Genomic DNA, 22,050 nt, shown 5'->3' with positions numbered 1-22,050 from the left:
GCTGCACACGTGTTCTCGCTGCGTGTCATGCATTTTAATGGCATATGTTAAAGAGGAAACTCGTAAATATTCAACTTTCCCTTCAGAAAAATAACTTCAGGGCCACGCACGCCGGGTCCTACTTTGCATCCTGTGACAGCTGTAACATACGTCATCTCTTTCCCACCTTCACAGACACTCTTCTAAATGTGCTTTAACCACACGTGAAATTCATTTCCGGCTGACAGCAAAATGAGATAGTTTTTTAAATTAAAGAATAGTGGAGCTAGATTAACATAGAAACATTAATGTTAGAAAGAAAAGGGGTGGATCCAAATGAAGTGAATAAAAATAGCTGAGCGAGGTAAAAGAGTGCAGTGGGTTTGTTGTTATAAAGTGCGGTTCATAAAGGCTGCCAGGTATAAAATCTATTTTGGTGTTAAGTTAACCATACCTGAATTTAGAGCCGTTCCTTGGAACAGATTGACTTTTGACAAGTGGACAATTACTCCCATTTTCTGGGTCTGTTTTTAGACTTGAAAATGAACTTCTCCACTTTTGGTAAAGTCATACAAAGTTCCATGTCTGACTCATATTGATAGAGTAAGGATGAATCACAATTCTTCCTCATGTCTAAACTACTCTTAAAGCAACATTTAAAATTCCCCTGAACTGAACGCATTCAACATTTCTTCCCTCGGTCGGTTTATTTAATTAGGCGTTAGAACTAGGAAAAACATTCATAAACAAGCAGCCAATGCATGTACAAGGACAAGTAATAAATGTGACCCTGTGTGTTTACTCTACAAAAAAAAACCAACAACAAAAAAAACCCCCAAAAAAACAAACAAACAGAAAAAAAACAACAAAAAAAACAGTGAAACTTCACTTGAAATTCCCTGCAGGCTGCAGACATGGTTTAAGCATGGGTAACAATGCAGCGGTCATTTCCTGTGTGGGCTTCCTGCTCAAAGTCTTGCTGCGTTCCAACACACGGTCCCCGTGTTCAACCCTGTGAAACTGAACAGGTCACCCACACCACGCTGAGTCACCCATTACTCCTTACTGCTTCCAACGGAGGAAAAGGAAGAACAAAAGCACAGAGCCAGGATCCAAAGCTGAATAGAATCTGACTGAAATATAACATCCTCCTTTCTGCTCTCACAATTGCTTCCTTAATGGCCCCTCATTTGACAACAGCTAGCCAAGAAACATCAAGCATGATCATGACCCTGCCCCCAATTTATCTTTTTTTTTTTTCCTACAACTTTTTTTTTAATGCATAAAGAAATACGTTTTAAAGCTAAACCTGAAGTGGCAGACCTCTGGGTTAGTCGCTTATCACCACACACCATCTTTCTACAAAGCTGATGAAGACACAGCACATTAGTAAACAGTACTTCTCAAAATCTCACGTTTTTCCAAGTACTCTTGCTCAATGTGCTTGCAGACAAAGACGTGGCAGAAGGCCCAGCGTCAAAAACTGGTTCGTCGGCATGCCTTTATGTTTATTTCACCATCTTTGTCCTGAAGGCAATGTTCCACTTGCATCAATGTGAAGGCTGAGTGAGCAAGATGTCTAAAGGGTTGATGATCTCATCGCCTCATCATCACTGTGCTTAAGGGACTGGGCTCGTCGGGATGAGGGTCTTATCATGAGTTTAGAGGGGAAAAGCCAGTCTACTGGTGCCACATAAGGGAAGTTCTGTTACAGCAGATCTGATCACCCCCCCCCCCCCCAAAAAAAAACTAAACAAAACAACAACAAAAACCAGACTAGCAGCCATTTTTCCTGGAGATATAAACAAAAGTGTACATGATTGCGCAACATGAAACCTTTCCACACACAATAAAAAGTGATGAGACACCCTCTGATAGCACACTGTGTGACAGAAAAGCTGACACAACGCGCGTGTGTGTCACGAAAATAAAGCATTCCAACACACTAAAAACGTCACGACAGCTTCCGTGACCTTATGCTACATACGCTACATTTTATAATATTTAATGAGCGATTCATAGCCTCACTCACAGCAAAATGTTCACAGTGAGACTATTTCAAGGCCAATAAAAAATAATAATAATAAACTGAATAAAATAAACCGTCAAAAAATAAAAACGACAAATAAACCCTACTAAACTTCTAAACAATTTCCACACCTATATTTTTGTAACAAGTTATGCTAACTAAAGCTAGCCTAACTAACGCTAGGCCTACCTGGTTTCCGACTTACCTGAGTTCCAGGTAGAGCTTCCGCCCCCACGTACTGCCACAAACATAAACAAGGAAAGACAAGTACATTTGTCAAACTTCAGCTGACGCTTACCTTTGACTGAATAATGACCCCAAAAAGTGCCGCAATATCCTTTTTAGAGTTCACTGAACAAGAGTTGGAAGAATTTTTTTTCTTTTGGTTGAGTTTCGCCGAAAAGCCGAATGAGTCTCCGCTTACTATGTTCTTCAAACGGGGAGACGCTGGGAACTAAAACACCGCCCAGACAAGCAAAGTGTTGCCTCGCGTCGCTTAAACTTCTCTCTCCCTCTCTGGCTTTTTCTCTGTTTTCTTCTCCCACGGCGAGTTTCCACTTCGGATACACACCAGCCCCGTCTGTCCACTCGCGGTACACTCCGGGTGGAGGAGGCGTGCGTTTGTGCTGCAGTTCTCTGAAGCGCGGCGGTAGTGAGCAATGGTTCGCTCGGTCGACTTGGCCACCTGAAATACTGGATTAGAGATGTTTTCAGAGCGGAGATGTCAAACCCCGCCTCTTCAACACTGTATTTACTGCAGTCTGCCATGCTACTGTACACCGCTGCCACTGCTAGGGCGCGCGCGCACGCACGCTCCAATATTTGCAGAGCGCCAACTCTGCTGGCAAGCTCGTTAATGTTGCTTTATGGTGCCGGTGAGGAGGAGGGGGGGGCAGCTTACTGCTACAATGCGGAGTACACTAGAAGCTGCATCACATGCGCACTTGGACGATTCTTTATAATATTCAAAAAGTCAGTTAAAGTGTATTTGAATGTATAAAAAAATGTCCAGCGTGTGCTTTACAGATTCCCTTAGATCTGACAGAATATCCGCGTTCTTGCTTCTTCTTTTTTTTTTTTTTTTTTTTTTTTTTTCCCGCAGATCAAGTGTTGCAGCGTTTAAGGTTTGTTTATACCTGCATGGTTACACTAATACTGTGGCGGCAATTCCTAACAGCGATGATTATGAACAACTGGGAGTGGAGGGAAGTCATGTAAGGCTGGTGTTACCCAAACACCATCTGCCTGATCCTGTTATATAAAGAAAGCAAATGAAAGGAGTGTACAATTAAGCCCCCCTCATCCCAACCTCTCTCTCTCTTTTTTTTAAGTTAGACACTAGTGTTTCATCCCTGACGCGTTTCATGGCTCAAGCTCACCATATTTTTTTTATTTAGAATAATTACATTAATTTAAACAAGCAGCTTGGATTGCGTCCAGAGTTGACATTTACTCAGTTAATACCCTCTAAACCAACGCCAGGCATCTTGTTATCCTTTTTCTACATGAAAACTATCACACTGTATATGGTTGAGATAAATTTATCCAACGTTATCTTATCTTATCTTGACTGACTATGCATGTGAGCATGCTGGTTTTTGGTAATGGATTTGTCTGATGCCTCAATAGCAAATATCAATAGTGTTGATACCAACGCTACTATTGGTATTGGACCGATACTACTGCGATAGGATTGATACTTTGTTTCATCCTCTAAGTTCAGTATGTAGCCCACTGAATTGTGATTAAAAAACACATTTAAAAAAAAAACATTTTTTTGTGTTGACTTTCATGTTTAATGTATTTACAGCTAATAACTCATTTGAACAACAGACGTTGACTCACAGAGTTTTAATCATGACCCACTGCTCTCCCATACATAAACTGCCTTTAAAGGTTACTGGTGGCAATATTGGCCCTGTATTTACTCTGTATCCAATCGATACTAAAATTTGCAGTATAGCAAAGCACTATTTCCAATGTCTCTCTAACACGGAAATATGCCTGCACCGCACCACCTGCATTTAAACTCATAAATCCTGTGTAAGTAATTAATTAGAAAGACTAATAATCAAACGTAAAATAAGTCCATATATTTTTAGAGAGTTATAAAGACAGAAAAAAAACTCTGCTTTTAAAAACACCGGTCACTCGTTAAGGCTGAGGAAACTCTGTGCAATGATGGAGTGTGCGCTGAGGGGACACAATGTATCACAGTGGTCCAGCCTTTCCCCAGGAAGTACTTGAAAAGGCCCATTGAGGAGACAGTGCTATTTCCCTGTGCACACATTTCCTAGAGGGACATATAATGCTTCCTCTTGAAATCTAAAAAAGCTCCGGAGTGCAGTAATAATATTCATGAGTGATGCGAGCCTTTGAGATCTTGGTGTAAAAGTATTTAACTTACCTCCAGGCCTATACTTGCTTTATTTTATGGAAATACACATTTTAATAAAACATATTCTAGTTCTATTGAATTTGATGCAGTTAAGCCATGCACACTGGGGTGATTTTCAGAAGTGATATTAAGATTTATTTTTTTCACACAGGATTAACAATTAGTTTGTTACCAGTGGTTCACGCTCACATTAGAAAAGATTCATATTATGGACACCTTCTTGGCTACCTTTGAAGTGCTGCCACTGAGTAATTTAAAGTCCCTATAAATTATGAATCAGACAGCTCGAGGAGATCAGGCCTTTAACAAGTTCCACAAATGCAAGCTTAATATTTTTTTTACTTTCCTGACCTTGGTGGACAGCTTGCAATCCAGCTGGTGCATTTGATAATTTGTGCCCCGTCAGCATTATTTCCAACTTTGCGCTGAAACTCTAAAAACAAAATGACTTTATCATTGCACTGACACATCATTGCCTGGATGTAATGCACTTTAAATGACTTCTGCAAAGTAGTGGCTCATTGATTTTAAGATTCATTTTTGCCTCTTTCTACTTTTCTACTATTTTTTGTCTGTGCTTCTCACTTGTATGGACCTTTTGCAAATGGTCCAAATGTCTGGTAAATTCCCCAAAAGCCCAGCCAACCACCAATCATTCCAGGTTTGATTCTGTTGTGAAGGGCGTTTTATTTTAAGAATAATTACCAACACTTTGCCAGCTCTGCAAGGAGACAGTGCACATGTTAAATGTCCCGTAGAGACCTGGTGCCATTGCCCGGACTTCTCACCTTCAGAAAGCTTCAGTGAGCAGCAAGAGATTTGCTGAACACAGTGAATAAACACAGCTCAAATGACAAAACTATACCATCTCTTTGCCAAGAAAGAAAGCCACAACCAGTACACATCAGATTAGTAGAATCAGCTTTTATTGAAATAGATTCATTGATTATCTCAAATGGGTTACTGGGCAACTAAATCCCATTTCACCTCAGCTGTGCGGTGCCATTTTTTAATGGTATATTTTTAGCACTGCTGTCTGATTTTTCGATCCATATTTACTGTACACCATAAACACAGCGGGAGACTTGTGTGTTTAAAAGGTCTCTGCTTTCATCGTGCTTTTTACTGTGAGACAAATTGAACCTAAATTGCAAAATCTTCAAATTAAATGTTGAAAAAGTTAGGATATGTTTCCCTAGAGGACAGCAGGAATACAGTGTAAGGAAATATGAATGAATAAAGCTTCAGTTTCTTTTTCTCTCATTGGTCTTATCTGCTGTAGTAAAAGCATCTGCAAATTTTAAAGCGCCTAACTGAAATCTGAACTTAATCTGCTCCTGTCTACATTTGGATACTAACAATCAAAGCCCTAGTGTGTGCGCATACAAGTTTGAGCATGGCATCGTGGGAAATGCAAATAATTTTTAAAAAAATGCAGGGACACAAACAAATATGGATTTTTTTTTAAAGAAAACAATGCAACATGTGAGATCACATTGTGAAATTGACAATCAAGGTTATTTCCCTTCCTTAAAAACTTCTCCTTTTTCACTTTCTGCAAAAAAAACAACTTCCCACAGAAGAACGACTGAACAAAGCAAAGCTTGTGATGTCGTCTGTGAACACCGTTTGCTGTGATCCTATTGAGTTACTACTAATGAAGCAGTGAATGTCCTGTTGTTACGTAAGAGATTAGACATGCTCCAACGCCGCAATGGAGGCCATGGGAGGGCGACGCCTCCAAAGCGACTTGTACTATATTTAACCGGGGTTTAAAATCCTGTAATAATTACTTTTTGGAACGAATAACCCAAATCAGGTTTCACAAGAATGTTTCAACAAGTAGTTTCTGAAGAGGACTTTTGTTGGTCAACCATTTTTTCATCCACTTTGTGGTCGAAAGAAATGCATTTTTGGGGTACAGCTCAAAATAAAAGCCTGTAGGAAAAAAAAAGCTTTTAAAGAGTAAGACATAGAACAGGCTAAGATACAAATATTATCTTTGGTATCTCGTCTACGTTGGATAACATTCACCAAAATGGCATTTGTGTAAGTCATGATGACTTGGCATTACCTCAGACTCGTCCCGTGGGACAGGGGCAGAGCTTTTGTGCATTTATTTGAATTTGTGTTCATTTGTATTAATTTACATTTTCTATCTGACCCCGAGTGAGACACTGCTCATTGTTTTACTGCAGAAAAGGGGATGACATGAGCATTGTTTTTTGGCAATTCCCCATGTTACATTAACTCTGGAGTGCAGCCAAGGTGGTGACGGTGATATATCTCGCTGCTGTGTTTGCTGTATCCACGGTAGCTGCAGCACACAGAGAAACCATGCTGTTGCCCCAGTGCATGTTCAGAAAGTGAGATAGCTTCATTGACTAAGATCAGGTACATTAATTATTCTTTCCCCAAAAAAGACATCAGCAGAATGGGCTACTTCCTGTATCAACATTGAGGGCAATTACTCCTGCATTTTTCTTTGTTGTTGTTGTTGTTGCTGCTAGGAAAAAGAGCATTTGCTTACCACCTAAAGGTGTCATTGCTGTAGATTGTTTTAGCTGCTTTTTATGTTAGTAGCTGTAAGTTAATAATTCCTGGCTGACTATTAAACAAAGAGAGGAAACTGATGTATATTGACTGTTCCGGAATATAGATGAGCCCTCCGAAGGCACAAAGACCTAGGCTGGATTACTGCGAGGGAACACAGTGCTAATTGGTCTCAAGGGCTTTTGCAAGTAAACAGGAACACGATTTTGAATGTTCATTTGTCCATACAGGGTAATTATTTGCCTAGCTGTGTGCATCCCTCCATGAAGCTGTCTCTACATTCTGTTTGCTCAAGCTCGGTGCATTTAGTGAGAGCAGGAAAGCGCATGTTCCTGTCCTTAAAAGCTGGAAGAAGTTCAGAGATTCATGCTGGCATTCACCTTAACGCCCACAACACTTCTGCACCTACTCACAGAAACTAGCATATTCATCACTGTTTGTCAGCTATTGTCCACTTGTGGTTTCTGAGGCGTGATCGACCGAAGGGTTTTTTTTCTCAAGAGCCAGACATACTTGACCCTGTTGCGTCACTCCACCTCATTTCAGAAGCGGAATGTGTGCCTCATCACCCTTCACCTCACCTCATGTGCAACTAAACGCCGCCCGACTGACCCCAGGAATGCTTTATGTTCGCTTGTATATTTAGAAATCCCACCGGGCTTTGCACTTTCCTGTGAGAATGCCCACCTGCTTCACATCAGATGAGAAAGACATAAACTAAAACGCTGACACACTAGATTAGCTTTGCATTTTAGTTGTTAGTGGATTTTGATGTCAGGAGGTCATATATTAAAATATATATGTATATATTAAAAGGTTAATCCCAGATTTCCAACATGCCTCACGGAAAATTTCAGCATAAATCCACCCAAAACGTGACACTGAACACCTTGGAAGTGCGGCCATATGCAAAAACCTTTGAGAGGACCATATGTCTTCATGTGGGCACACCTCGGTGCCCTTGCAGTTGTTATTTCACAGCACATTTGTTTTTCTCGCTAGACGCATGCATACTTAGAGAAATCCTTCTGGGATATTGGCCGCTCAAGTGGTGCAACCTTTTAGCAGTTGTCTGTGTCAGCAGCCATACTGCACAATCAGTGTTCAGTGCTGTGTTTGCAGATGGAAACCCACGAGACTTCAGCTTTAAAACCTGACAGCGAATGCAACAGCAGCAGGGACCATAGTTAACTGCTGATAAAGACACAGAAAGCCAGCTGTTCAGACTTAGCCGGGTCACACTGTACAAAAAAACATGACTCTAACATCTCAACTTCTTGCATCTGTTGAACACACCCAAAAACTGTACGTTTCCATCTTGTCAGGGTTCTCATTGCATAACAAGTGATAACTTGATATCTATCAGGTGTTTGTGTACTCATTCTTTTGCTCCAAAGGCATTTTATTTTTGAAGGACTGTCCTTTGAGTTCACTGAGATTTCAACATGCTATCACGTGTCTCTCCCTGGCGCTCTTATTCAAAGCAAATCTTTTTATCAGTGGTGTTAAAGACTCTACAATGTCTTTTAACTTAACAAGGCGACGGCCTATTAACTTCACATCAGTGATCATGATTGACTATGATAGCATAAAAAGGATAAAGAAAGGATATTTAGAAAAATAGGAAATTTCAAGGAACCCAGTGAAAATCTCGAGAGAGTTGTAGATTTACACAAGATGGGAAATGGTACATGGACTAGTTCTTGTCTCGTCCTTTTCTGCTCAAGCACTCAAAGTGCTTTGTAGTCTACAACATATGTCATTCACCCATACAAGCAATTGTTTCTATATTTAAGTGCATTGTATGTAACAGTCACACTCCAATAAATGCCTGATCTTCTGTCTTGCCTAATAAACACTGGAGCACACAGACTGGAGCAGCGACAGATTGAACCAGCAATATCCCAGTTAGTAGATGCTCTGCTCTACGTCCTGAGTCATAGCTGCCCCAAGGAAGCTATTTTGAACATGGAATCTGGAGTCCTGGAATCTGCATTTCTAAACAACTGCAGATTTCCAGATAAAACAGTTGTTTGTAAGTACAAATTATTTGGATGTGTCACCACTCAGGCCAGCTATGGAAGAAGACCCAAACTGTCGTCCTCAGATTAGAGGAAATTGGTTAGGATGTTCAGGAACAACCCAGAAACCACCAAGGCTCAAGACTGCCATGAACCGGAAACTCATGAAACACCAGCATCACTGTCCACAGTGAAGCCAGTTTTACATCATCATGGACTGAGAGGCCAAGAAAGAGTCTCCTTCTCCAAAATCAGCACTTTCAAAAACTGCACATGGAAGTGTATATTGGAGTAACTTTGTATACTTGTACACGCAGTCACCAAAGATGTATTCTGTACAATCATTACACCCTAGAAAAAGGTTATTTTTAAATTAATAACAGCTCCAAATTACTATGACATCCATGCCCATAATGAGTGACCACAACTGTAAAAGAGCAAAGGATTATAAGTTTAATCTCCTGTTCAAAGACTCCATAAGAGTCCATTGCTGAACCTACATCCAACCTTTCAGTTTGGGACAATCCACTATCCCGGGCAAACTGTAGCTCTAGCCTGTACCTACTGTTCTATTTCATGTCAAGGCAAATATGCCTCAGGCGAGACCGGTTGCAGTTTGACACAAATAATCGAATCGTCTGGCTTCCCCAACCCCCAGCTAGGGTCTCTGCTAATAATATTTCCAGTGCTGCATTTTGATAATGGCTACATTCAAAGTTCAAAGTGAGTTTGTGCCTGGTGCTGATAAACACTGCTCGATATCCGCTGTGGTACTTGGCTGGGCTATTGGAAGTGTTGGATGCTAGGCGGTGTGCTGTACAAACAGTTTTCCTGAAGAGACTGCTTAGAGGAATTCAGTAGGACAAAAAAAGGGAGTGGCAGCCGAAGCTGCACATACCAAAGGCTCTCCAACAGCGACAAGGAACGCCTACACTGGCCTGAGTCACATGGCTGCAAAATATCTGACAGGCATTTCTTATTTCATTTTTGGCAGCAGGAACAGAACCACTTTAACAGAAATCAGCAGCTAAGTATGCAGCAGTGTTGCAAACAGTCAAGGTTTCATTATATAGCAAAGCAAGTTATGTTTATCAAAGGAGGATTTGCCTTGATAAACTTAACTGAAAGTTAATTCAAGGCAATCAACTTACCTGAAATCAAAATGACACCTTGTCACAGTTGTAGCCAACCTACACTAAGATGTGATCTGTCATAACTGAGACCTTTTAGCTGTTAAACCTCCCGACCGTTCAGTATCTTGTTTAGCATTGTCTGTTTGGTATTTCCCACTCATATTTCGATCAGTTGGACTTGAGTTGTAAAATATACACACATCACAAGACCAAGCAAAAGTTCATTAACGGGAAAATTATTATTTACTATTTACATAAAAGAATAAGATATTGAAAAAATAGAAATAAGAAAAAAATAGTGATAATTTCTCCAAAGTGAAAAAAGGCTATTGAAGTATTAAACACAATAAAATGTAATGTTGCTTACATGAAATATAGGTTATCAAAGTATGCTGTGTAAGTATGTCAAACATAGAAACTCTGGTTATATAAATGCAAATTTAAATTTAAAATCTATGTAAATTCAATTCAATTTATGTAACTTCACACACAGGTACATCAGAGGCTACTTAAGAGTGATCTATATTAGATATTATGAAAGCATCATGTTACCGGGCAACCATCTAGCAATAGACTAAAATGATCAGTTTTTCGCAATTATGCACATATGACAACTTATAAAAGCATCCTATCATTTTTTCACCTAATTTGTATCCATGAATTTTGCTTGATATAGTTTGGCACATTCACACTGCCTGACAACCACCTAGCAATGTGCTAATATGATCTGCTTTGAGCCTTTATGTGCCTACAGTTCGATATGAAAGCATCCTTTTATTTTAATTTCATGTAAGCAACGTCTCATTTATATACCTATTTTTTGCATATAAACAACATCTATCTTCCATAGATTTTTTTTAATCTTATCAATATGATTAGGTGTATCTCTTTCACATCACCAAGAATAGAGCATGGCCATGTAATATTCATATTACTACTAGTACCAGGTTGATTTGATTTGTGTAATTTGGCATACCTTTGCCTTTTCTTCCTTTTTCCATTCGTTAAGGATGGCTTCTTGACAGTCACCCTTCCACTGAGTCCATTTCTGACGAGGTGAGGGATCTCTCAGGTCCTATGTCAGGTCTTTGCTGATTTTTTTTTCTTTTTTCATTTTTTTAAAGCACATTTTTTTTAGATACTGTTTATCTTCTGTTGATAGCCTTTCAGTTCTACCAATAGTTCTTTTGTCTTCCATCAAGTTTCCTCAAATTTTTTAAGGACACACTGCACACCATTGACAGCTATCTCAGGATTTTGGTCAATAGCTTATCGAGAATCACATTGTTGGTGAAAAAAGTATTTTGTGCCTGCCAAACTGTCAGTCAAACTATCATATTTTATAGATTCAACTAAAGAAATGGGAATCAGCTGTTTGTTTTTGTTACATGCTACTAGTGACAAAGTGCTGAAAGATATAATTTAAAACAGTTTTTGGGGGTTTTTTGTGTGTAGACACCATTTGTAAGACAGGGAATAGTGCAGATATATGAGGGGTGCGTCCATTCTTTTCCACTGTATTGCAAAGTAAAGTATTGAACACATTAATAGAAACACTTAGTACAAAGTTAGCATACTAGCTAAATGTTAGCCTGACAGTATGCTACGTGCTAGCTGCTTTAAGCTAAAAAATATTGTATGAAGAGATAATACTTGAGTATACATGAACAACATTCCAATAATTTCTTTAATTTTTATTTGATTTGATTTGATTTGATTTCATTATTTATCTCTCTGAATAACCATAAGATAATTGCACAATATCTATTCACCCCAAATGCAACATGTAAGGTATTTGGAATAAATCTGGCTGCTTAAGCTTGTTGTAGCTGAGGTGCCTTCCAAAGTAGGCTGTTGTGGTAGTAAACAGAAAGACAGCGGCCACAGCTTATCAAACATCAGTCCTTCTTCTGCTTGGCATAGCCAAAAGGTGAGAGACACATCAGTCAAGTCGCTCATATCACTGAAGCAGATTTGATTTGTCAGGCAGTGTAACCTTGAGGCACGTTACACTGCCTCACATGGATCTCTGGCCTCTCACACACTATGATAACTGAGAAATTTGCATAGGACTATGGCACAAAAATGCACCGTCCTTCACTGAAGCTAGCTCATACCAACCCGTATCGCATACATACATATTGCATTCTGTTTCCTTTTCCAGAACAGAAATGTGCATTTTTTTTCCCTTTGACAGAAACTTACAATTCTTTTTAAACCAATTAAAAGGAAAATCAAAAATTCTGATTGGATTTTGGATTATTGTACGCCACTTTATTGAGCAAAAATGTGAGATAAAATCTGTTTATGAAAATCAATATACAACAGTTTTCAGTAGTGTGTCTGTCTAATGTACACAGTGATTTTTTAAATTATTCCCTGCAGTGCAACTGTTAACATCACTGGAAAAACCAAAGGGTGCTACATACATGCTAACTTGAACCAGCAACACCCAACAGGATGCTCTGTTCTGACTCCAGCGTCACTCCACAAACAACAACCTCAGGTTAAGCAACGAAGTAGACAGCATCTCTGTGTGACTTCAACATGGGTTCAAAGGTCTTCTGACTCAGGGATGAGCGCATTCTCGATAGAAACATTAAGGAGGGGGACTGGACCACCCGTAGACACCCACCCCAGAGCAGATCTGTTGAAGGAGGGTCGAATTACCGGGGCGTCCCCTTGGAGCTCCGGGAGCTCTGGGAGGATTTCTACCTGAAGGGTCTTGACAGGAGCAGGCCTGGGTGCTTTGCTGAAACCACCGAAAGGGGTTGCCACCCTGGAGATGACAAAGCCACGGTGTTAACAGCAGACAACATGTGCTAATGAGAGAAACTTGAAGTGACATTTGAAGTGATGCAATTAATTAAAGCCAAGCAAAGACATTGACCCGGGGACATTTCTAAGATACAGTTGCTGAGTGTGAGAAACACTGTGCTACGAATGAGGTGAAGGACAGTATTTTCTTTGCTCACTCAGCACTTGCATTCATGTTATATTAAAGCAAGAATGCATAATTCAGAGAGAGAAATTGTTAGACTTTTGAATGGATACAATTTACATTCATAAATAGTAAAACACACCCTCAACAATTATATATTTAAAGGTTTTATTGTTATAGCTTCACTGTTAACTCCTAATTTCCATTTGTGTTTCCATTTGTTCACCTGTTTCAGGGATGTCAGACTTATTTTACACTGTGCCACATACAGTCCAAAATATATGCCCTCTTTCAAATTTTCCTAAGCCATTTTGTGGACCGGATTGGAGTCTTAGATGGGATGATTCTGGCTCTCGGGCCTTATATTTGACACATCTGACCTATTTGGGCATTACCTGTTGAAGCTTTTGTACCCTGGCAGGTCGTGTCGAGGTGCCAGCTCTGGCATGCGGGTGATGAGAGTGTCAGCCAAGGCAGGGTCATTGATAATGGCCTGCTCCCAGGGTGAGTGGTAGGACTTCGGCACAGCTGTGCTGTTGAACTTCTCCGGAGGGATGTCTTTCAGAGGACCTCCATACCCTGGATAAATTATACAACACTGGCAGTGAAGGCATGTGGGGCTTTTCTGTTTTTCTATGTCAAATAAAGACCAGGCGTTGGCTTTTTCCACACGGTTCGCCAACCAGAACTTAGTGAGAGTCAGTTCAAAACATTTTTTTTCAACAGCCACCAGCGAACGTGCTGTCCAAAGAAAGCAGATCCGTCACTTTCATCGCAGATCAGAAGAAAACTTGAGTTCAGAAGTGAAAAAACTTTTCCCCTTTCCACTGTCTGTAAAAGTTAAACTTGTAACTGAACTGAGTTTGGGTTTCTTTTAGTTTGACTGCATGTGAATGCAAAAGAACAAAGAGATAGGTCAGACTAACGGAAAGTGACATTTTAAAAAAATGATCTTAATCTGTATTTTGTTACAAATGTGTAGCTAATTTAACAGCAGTCTAAGTGTCCTGTCTTTCTTCTTTAGCTCTTTTTTTTTCTCGTTAAAGTTCACAGCCAAACAGAATAAAGACACAGCTTCCCCATGTTTGTGTGTGTGTGTGTGTGTGGATGCATGCCTGCATGTATGTCTCCCCACATACGCTGTGTGTGTTGACGGGAGAGTCCAATCCAAAGTACTATCCTTCAAACCCGGCGCTTCACTCAGGGGGGCTTGCAAGCTTGGCGTTACATAACACGGGCCGCTGTGTCACGTCCTAACCCCTCACAATGAACAATTCCCCCTTCCTGAGTTTATGTTTTGCCCTGAGGAGGAAGCAGGAGAAACCAAACAGACCTGTGGGGAAGTTTACAGATTTTTTTTGGTAGGGGGGGGGGGAATAATCTATGACAAAACACTGTATAAAAATCTTTCTGAGGCCATGGGATATTATTCCTGTGGTTGGACGTTTGGCTAAGCTGATACGTTCGTGGGAAAGGACGATTACATCCCAGCTTGTTGCAGGGATAAAAGAAGGAACTAAACCAAAAAGGAAATGAGAAAAAGACAGCAATTGGCTTAATTAGTGTCCAAGTGGCCTGATAACTAAAGGCACGTTTGCTTATTCCTCCATCCATTGTTGAAAAATGGCACAAAAATAACTTTTTGTGAAGTTTCCGGTGTTTAACTGTTGAAATGGGCTTACTGTATATGACTATTGCCTGGCATGCGCCCCTACAGTAAGTGGTAAGTGGGCTATTTTAAACATTATTCCCATTTGATACCTGATGCACTTTGGCCCGATTTCTGCTACAGCTGGACTGACTTCATTCACATACTCTGGGGTGGTGTCTGGTCCACAAATAGCACCCCACCCTAGTGTCGACGCGGTCATCCTTAAATCATGGTTTTGTGTCAGCTGAGCAAAATTAAGACATGAGGGAGGATGTGAGTGCACAGCTGATGGTATCAGCAGCACAAGAGCCAAACAGGAAACGGTTTCCGTGAGTAAAACTCAACGAATTTTAGAATGATGGTAAGAGCTGATTGCAATGAGGACGGTTGAAGAAAAGGAGTAGACATGAAAGAAGGGAGTGGGATGAATATATAAAAATAAATAAAGGAGTCAGGCACAGAGAGGGAGAACAGAAATGTGTAATCATATTTAGCCCGAGGCCAGCAGATTCCAGGCAAAGAAGAAAATTGTTTTCTTACACGATCAAAGCCTGCTTGAGTACAAACAATGAGAAACAGTTGAATCCATATCAAAACACGGCACATCTAGTACTTTGCGCAGAGCACATGCGCACAGTCACTCCACTGGGAGCTGTACTTAGCATTCATCACACAGCAAAAAGACCAAAGTTTAGTTCAACACAATTAAAGCAAACAGGTTAAATGGATAGGAACAGCTGAATACAAGTCAGTAGTATATCACTGCTGTGTGATTTTGGGTCCTTGGAAATTTTTTTCAGTGCACTGTATCACACAGCTTTACCTACCCGGGGCAATACTGGTGGGATCTGGCACCACTTCCATAGTTGTTGTGTCACATGTCACTTTCGGTGGCTGGTCAACACCTACGTTGTTCTGGCCGCTGTGGCTGTCAGTGGTATTCCCAGTCTCAGTTTGGAAGATGGCAGTGCTCTACAAGAAAGATCAAAGAGGTCAGTCGGGCCCACAAAAAAGGTTTGAAACCATTTATCAATCAGCTGATTCCTGACAATTCATATCAATGTTTCACATGGTAGCTTTTTGGAACATTTTTGACATCATTTGTGTGGTTACTTGGTAGCAAGCAGCAAACATCTTGCCATCTTTGAGGTTAATATGACATACAAATGGATAACCATGACGTGCATATCAAATTTTCCTCAGTTTAGAAGTCATAAATCTAAACAGTAAATCAGTTGTATCTTCAATGCAGCGATATCACATGATAAGCACGTAACAGATTTTCAATTTTCCGCGTTTTCCTTAAACAAAGGAGCTATCTGTTTGTCCAGTTGTCTGTCCATTTGCCCTCTACATTAGAAATACTATTCTCTGGACTGAGACGAAATGTACCGCAGCCCCAGCACCCGGCTTTTCATCCCCTCTGAAAGATATTTATGATGATTTACTCGAGGATTTCCTCAGGAAATGTTGACAACTTGAAACAAAATCCTTCTATTGCCCAGAGCAATAAACAAACCAAGATATCTAAGTCCTTTATACTTCAAAGATGAGGGGAAAAACTTCTCTTGAGCATAATAATTATTTTATCTGTGGACTTCAAGGGGGCATTGAAAAGTACACAAGGGAACCACACAACTAAATTAAAGAGGACATAACTAGGGATCCTAATTAATTAGATATAACAGAGAGAAACCTGGCTTAACTTGATTTTGCTGTGCGCTGTGAGACATGAATTTCTTTGTGTGACCAGATCAGCGAATGACACCGCTGAGAAAAGAAAATGCTAACTTGGGGTGTTGCCCATCCATACACAAAGGAACATTAATAAAACCACTTATGACCAACTGCACGACTTGTGCTACCGACATGCTGCCCTGTGTTTGTGGCACAAGCAATATAAACACTCGAAGTGCTTAATCTTTCCCACATATACTTTGTCAGGATGTAAGGTGGAATGTGTTTCATGTCTTGGTGAAACAAGATGTCTTAGGAAATGGATAATTGGGCATGAAAAATATGCACTCTAGCAATGTGAAATTCTTACAGTACCCTCTTAATCTTTATCCCTACAAATTATCATAAATTTATGTGCATTTCAATGATTAGTTGTGCAGTTTAACAAGATTATCTGCTTATTTGCTGTCTTATCAGGAGTTAGGTGGTTAAAAGATTTAAAGATTGCAACCTTGGGTGCTAAAGAATTGACCGATAGAGATGCCAAGAACTGCCTCGAATCCCCATAAACTCCAGTATGTAAACGCTCAGCTTTAGACCAGAGATGAACATGTCTCCAACCTATTACAAAAGACAGCTTGGGTTTGTATTAAAAGTTTAAGTTCTGCATGATTAAAAGCATGGCCTGCTTTTAGTAACTGGTCAGAACCAGGCCGGTAGCCATCTTTAGATTTCATCTCATTGAATCTTATTGGCTGAACTGGACATCAACAGTGTGTTTGTGATCTTGATCCTTTCTGGGACCTTTTTAATTAAAATATCTGACTGACACTATTGTTTAATGTGAGCTACAGTGGCTACATTAATGCTTTAAAGGCAAAGTATCAGTTAACAGCAACGTATGGGATTTACATGCTGTTATGTTGCAGTGATCGATAAATAAACTTTATTTATTTATCTTAAACTGGTACAGTTCAAGCAAAGAAGATTTGAAATGTGGATTATAAAGTTTTAGACACATAGATTTTCTTTTGGGTTGATTGTTGGGTTGGTTGTGTTGGTTAATTTGATTAGTTTGGTTGATAGGCTTGTTTGGTTTAGTTGGGTTGATTTGTTTGTTTGGGTTGCGTTGGGTTGATTAGCTTAGCTGGTTAGATTAGGGTGATTGGTTCGTCTGGTTAGTTAGTATGTCTGATTTAATTAGTTTTTATCTTTTGAGCGAGTCAAGGTAACTGGCTAGCAAATCTTCCTGATAAGGTAGCCTGCTACTGCCTGCAGCTTTAACTGTAGTTCATACGCTAAGATGAACAAGGACTAGGTTTGGGGACCTATCGTTGAAAAAGAAGACTTTTTCCCCAATACCTAAAAATTTCTTGAAGATAATAATTTAGACCACAGTTCTTCTTACATTGAGCTGTGTGTTGTTTTGGTTCTGGATGCTCTCAAAAGTGTATTTTTCTGATCGTCTCTGACGCATTTTGAAGAGACGGGAGCCCCGGTTGGAGGCGAAAGACAGCTCCTCCAGCATAATGTCCTTAGGCACACTCATTTTCTTTCCAAGATCCATTTCTATATCTGAACAGAAGGAAACAAAACAAGAGACTAAAGAACTTGTGTTTATTCAGTGCTAGAATCAGACTTCTGATAAGACAAATTTATTTTCGTGATTCCTATACTCCCACCTATGCTGAATCAAATTAAATCCACACAGGAAAAAAAACTCACTGCACAAAAAAAAAAAAATCCTGTACATGGCTGCTGACTTAGCATTCCTGCCAGTATGATGAACGAGGAATTATCTTCCCTCGTAATCAACTCATCTTCAGTGCTTGTTTTGTGGTTTGCTCCGCATGCTAGCTACTGCATGCTGATCATGGAGATGTCATCGGCCTATATTCAAGCGTGAGACACATAATTTGCCAGAATATCTTTCAGCTGTCAGTAGCCTTCAGACCCTCCCCATCCCCAAGGCGCACAGTTGTCCACGCCCTGAAATAGCGTGTTCAAAGGAGAACGACAAAGGATTAGTTACTATGAGCCATAAAAGTAGTCATTTGCTTATTTATAGGATCATAGAGGGGAGGGTTGGCAACTGTTTTGCTAGAAAATGACGGGCTCTGTAAAGTAAATGTTGGAGAATTTGACAGTAACGCTAACAGGTCTGTACTGTAACTTATGGTGTTAACTCCTTGTCTTTGTTTACATGTTTAATGAAGAAGGTAAGAACAGAACGTGGGAGGTCAGAGGGATCAGGAAAAGTGAAGAGGAAACGATACAGCTACCTTCTTGGGCTTGAACCTCCCTGCAGATTGCTGCTGCCTGCATTTTCCTCTCTCTGGTTGTCATGGTGGAGAACTGTGACATGGCTGCCCTTGGGGAGATTGGGGTGAGGCAAAAAGTCACAGGAGACAGTGCACATCAGTACAATCTGTTCGACTGTACAACCAAAGACAAAAGCAAGGCAGCTGCACGTTAGTCATCAAACACCCACAACACGCACAAAATCCCACCGAAGCAGATAGAATTTATCAAGGCAGTGAAAAGGGCAAAGTTAGCACATCCCTTTAAATAACCTTGGGCTGTTAAACGCCAAGCACATGCTCTTCAGATATGGCAACCAGCAGTGTCAGGGGCGTCTCGGAATCGATATGTTTGAAATTACCCAAGTGGGCTGAAAGGACAGGGATGCAGAGCATGGTGTTGTCACATTGAACATGCGAGACAGCAGTTTAGAGAGCAAATCGGAAAGTTTACACCAAGGTGTCGGAGAACACAAGTGTTTTATTCCAATCCATAATGCTTTTCACAAAGCAAAGAACAATTTCTCAAAGAACTAACGAGCATTTCACAGCAAGTCTTCAAATTACCATCGCCTGGAAATCAGTTATTTTATCATTGCAGATAACAGATAAGGTTGCAAAAAGCTTTAGCTCCAATACGCTGTTGTGTAGATATATATATGCTATTTATAGCTTTGCATTTTAGGTACATTCGCTTTAAATAAATCAGGACATACCCCATATATACAAGTAAATTAATACAGAAAAAAACACATACATTTTCATGTATGTGTTCATCAAAAAAAATAAAAAATAAATATAAAAGCAAGCTATCACACCAACAGTAAAACACAGAGGGACTGAGTGTAGGTGGCAGAGAGAGTCATGCTTGATTAAAAGTGCAAGTGTCACGTTAGACATGGACAGCACACCTGTGGAGAACCCCAAACGATGGCTTACCTGTCCTGAAGGACCCTCAGGGGGTTGTCTCAAGTTGTGCCTGTCTCCTCGGGGAAAGAAAGGTGAGGTCAGACCGGGTAGTGTGACCCGTGTGGGCGCTCACGCTCCCCGTTACTGAGGCTTGTGTTGGGGAGGGCAGCGAGTGGGGGCTGCAGCCTGTAAGTGACTGAATGAGTGGGTGGGTGGGTGTCAGTTTGTCTGTTGTCATTGGTATTTAGTTCACAAGCAGAGGGCGACTAAATTTAGACTGCTGCCACTACTACTTCACTTGCCCAACACCATCTCCCTTGGCCGGTGTTGTTACACTAGCTCAGAATGAATCTGTGTTCATTTCAAAACAGGCAAACATTTACTTAGAGGGCACTTTTAGAATTATTATGTGAAAAAATAAGAATGGAACTTAATGAAAAAAGCAAATAAATAAATAAAATGTAAAAACTTTTATTAGGCAAAGCTGTTACCCAGTCGGATAACTGCATCTCATTGCGTTTAGGCATGTACAGTGCTGTGCAAAAGTCCTGAGCCACCACTAATTTCTTTATATCTTTGGAAAATACAAACTAGGTGCAGAGATTGAAAATCAGTATTTGGTATGATTGCTTCTATTCTTCAACACAGTCTGAGCTCTCTTAGGCAGCTTTCTTGTTATTTCTTTAAGTAGCCTTCAGATATAGTTCTCCAAGCTTCTTAAAGGACATTCAAAGAAGAAAGTCGTTTTGTTCTGTTCTCTGTCAAGAAGAGCCCACACTGCAAGCTCTGCAGAGGCCATTGTGTCTGACTGTGATGCAGCGTGTGTTTTTCTATCCTGATATGCTTTTACAGCACTGGCAGCATTTGGGATCATTATCATGCTGAAAAATGAAGCTGTTACCAATTAGACAGAACCCCCACCATGCCATAAAGATGACCGAAGACACTCAGTGTTGTCCCTCGCTATCCTAACACATCAAAGATGTCTTGAACCACAAATTTCACATTTGGATTAATCACTCTATGAGACCTGTTGCAACTGATTTTCAGTCCAGTTCCTGTATAATCTGACAGTCTCTCCTCCATGTTTCCCTTTCTTCAGAATGGCTTCTTGACAGCCACCCTTCCACTGAGACCATTTCTGATGAGGCTTCAGTGAACAAAAAGGACTGAAAATGAATGAAAAAGCAGCTAATGTCAAAAGAAAAATGTTGAAAGACTAGAAAACTATTCTTCAAGAGCACAAAAATTGCAAAAAAGTCTGGAAGCAAAAGAAATAACAAATGTGGGGTGACTTTAGACTTGTGCAAAATAATTAAATCCATATTTAAGGTAATCAGTTACCTTAATTTCTTGAGTTCTGACAGCTTTGGGGAGTTTATATTGCATACATATCTGTATTAATAGATCAGTAGTTCGGATAAACTTAAATGAAAACCCTCTGGAAGATAAAGTGAGGATATATCTGACAGTTGATAAGTGTTGGAGGAATTGGAGTCGCTCTAACCATACATAGGGCAATAACGTGTTGCCAGCTTGCAACTTTTCTAATAGACATGCATTGAAAAATGCTAAAGACATGAAAACTCGCTTAGTAAACCACTGACAAAGCTTTAACATCAAAATAAAGCTGTTTCAGCACTCAAGAAATTGCTATGCACAGCTAACATTAAATATATTCAGTGACATCCACCACGGGAACATGGCCCCTTCAGGGCTTGCAGACCAATCACATACTATTTGTTTTAAGTGCCATCATGTGATAAAGGAAGGACCAAAGTCTAATGGAATTCATTTACTTTATAATACCATCACAATGTTTCCAACGACCTTGCTACATTTAATATAGTCTCATTTTCCCCCAGTTTTTTAAGAAGGCAGGCTGAGTTTGCAGCACATAGCAAAGCAGGGATTGGATATCAAGCTGAGTGGCATAACTGCACTGCATAGTGAACAGAAAGCTATGCCTGGGACACAGAATAATAATAAAGTTATGTCCCAAAAAGTTGATTCTGTTCATCTGGACATAGCGTGACTGAAGAAGTCACTTGGATGAGTTACATCCAGCTGAACAGAATCAACTTTTGGGGGCTTTCTTACTTGGATAATTGAGCATGCATCAAGACAATAAAATTACGTGTGCTATGCACTTTAGCAGGCTTCACCCCTTTAAAAAACATTTGAACCGCAAAGTGTTTCCCAGATCCAAACTGGTGGGGAAATACTTGCTTTTTATCGGCTCCGTCTGTTCCCTTATCTCTCATTCTCTAATGGCTCAGCTATACTAGGTACCCACTGTTATTATGTAACATCTGGTCACCATGGGAACTGGCCTCCCTCTCGACTCCCCGTGCTGTATATGGAGTGACCATTTGAGACAACACGTCTTCCAAAAAGCTTCACGGGATGGCACAGCAAGCAACAAATGGCCCAGAACACAAGCTGGGAATAGACAGGAA

The 22,050-nt window shown here is 40.2% G+C and overlaps 2 protein-coding genes across 5 annotated transcripts in view; both read right to left on the bottom strand.

Annotated features, from left to right (window-relative positions):
• LOC116333155 (inactive ubiquitin carboxyl-terminal hydrolase 53-like) overlaps positions 1-2,755 on the bottom strand; it is a 32,289-nt gene extending 29,534 nt beyond the window's left edge. For both annotated transcript variants that reach the window (XM_031756323.2, XM_031756324.2), the window contains exon 1: positions 2,307-2,755. The gene's annotated coding sequence lies outside the window, so the exon portion shown is untranslated. The remainder of the gene's footprint in view (positions 1-2,306) is intronic.
• Positions 2,756-12,360: 9,605 nt separating this feature from the next.
• On the bottom strand, positions 12,361-21,918 carry myoz2a (myozenin 2a). Of its 3 annotated transcripts, none has more exons than XM_031756352.2 (6): positions 19,622-21,918; positions 18,665-18,753; positions 17,791-17,957; positions 15,533-15,677; positions 13,450-13,633; positions 12,361-12,892 (listed from the first exon to the last, which is right to left on the bottom strand). In XM_031756352.2, exons 2-6 carry the CDS (start codon positions 18,744-18,746, stop codon positions 12,667-12,669), a joined length of 804 nt encoding a protein of 267 aa, XP_031612212.1. In that variant the 5' UTR covers positions 18,747-18,753; positions 19,622-21,918; the 3' UTR covers positions 12,361-12,666. The 3 variants fall into 3 exon arrangements, with proteins under 3 accessions (XP_031612212.1, XP_031612215.1, XP_031612214.1); XM_031756355.2 differs by having other exon boundaries at positions 18,665-18,748; XM_031756354.2 differs by lacking the exon at positions 19,622-21,918 and having other exon boundaries at positions 18,665-19,613.
• Between the last annotated feature and the right edge of the window lie 132 nt (positions 21,919-22,050).

The sequence above is a fragment of the Oreochromis aureus genome, linkage group 3 (assembly GCF_013358895.1).
Source record: "Oreochromis aureus strain Israel breed Guangdong linkage group 3, ZZ_aureus, whole genome shotgun sequence".
Classification (NCBI taxonomy): Eukaryota; Metazoa; Chordata; class Actinopteri; order Cichliformes; family Cichlidae; genus Oreochromis; species Oreochromis aureus.
The sequence above is the reverse complement of the archived record's forward strand: the minus strand, read 5'-3'. Positions and strand labels throughout refer to the sequence as shown.

Bases quoted from the DNA above. Each gene is read 5' to 3' on its own strand.
- myoz2a (XM_031756352.2), bottom strand. From the start codon at position 18,746: ATGTCACAGTTCTCCACCATGACAACCAGAGAGAGGAAAATGCAGGCA. The intron at 15,678-17,790 runs GTAAGAAGAACT...TCTTTCTTGTAG, and splicing joins AAAACAACACACAGCTCAAT to AGCACTGCCATCTTCCAAAC. The intron at 13,634-15,532 runs GTAGGTAAAGCT...TAATTTATCCAG, and splicing joins TCCCACCAGTATTGCCCCGG to GGTATGGAGGTCCTCTGAAA.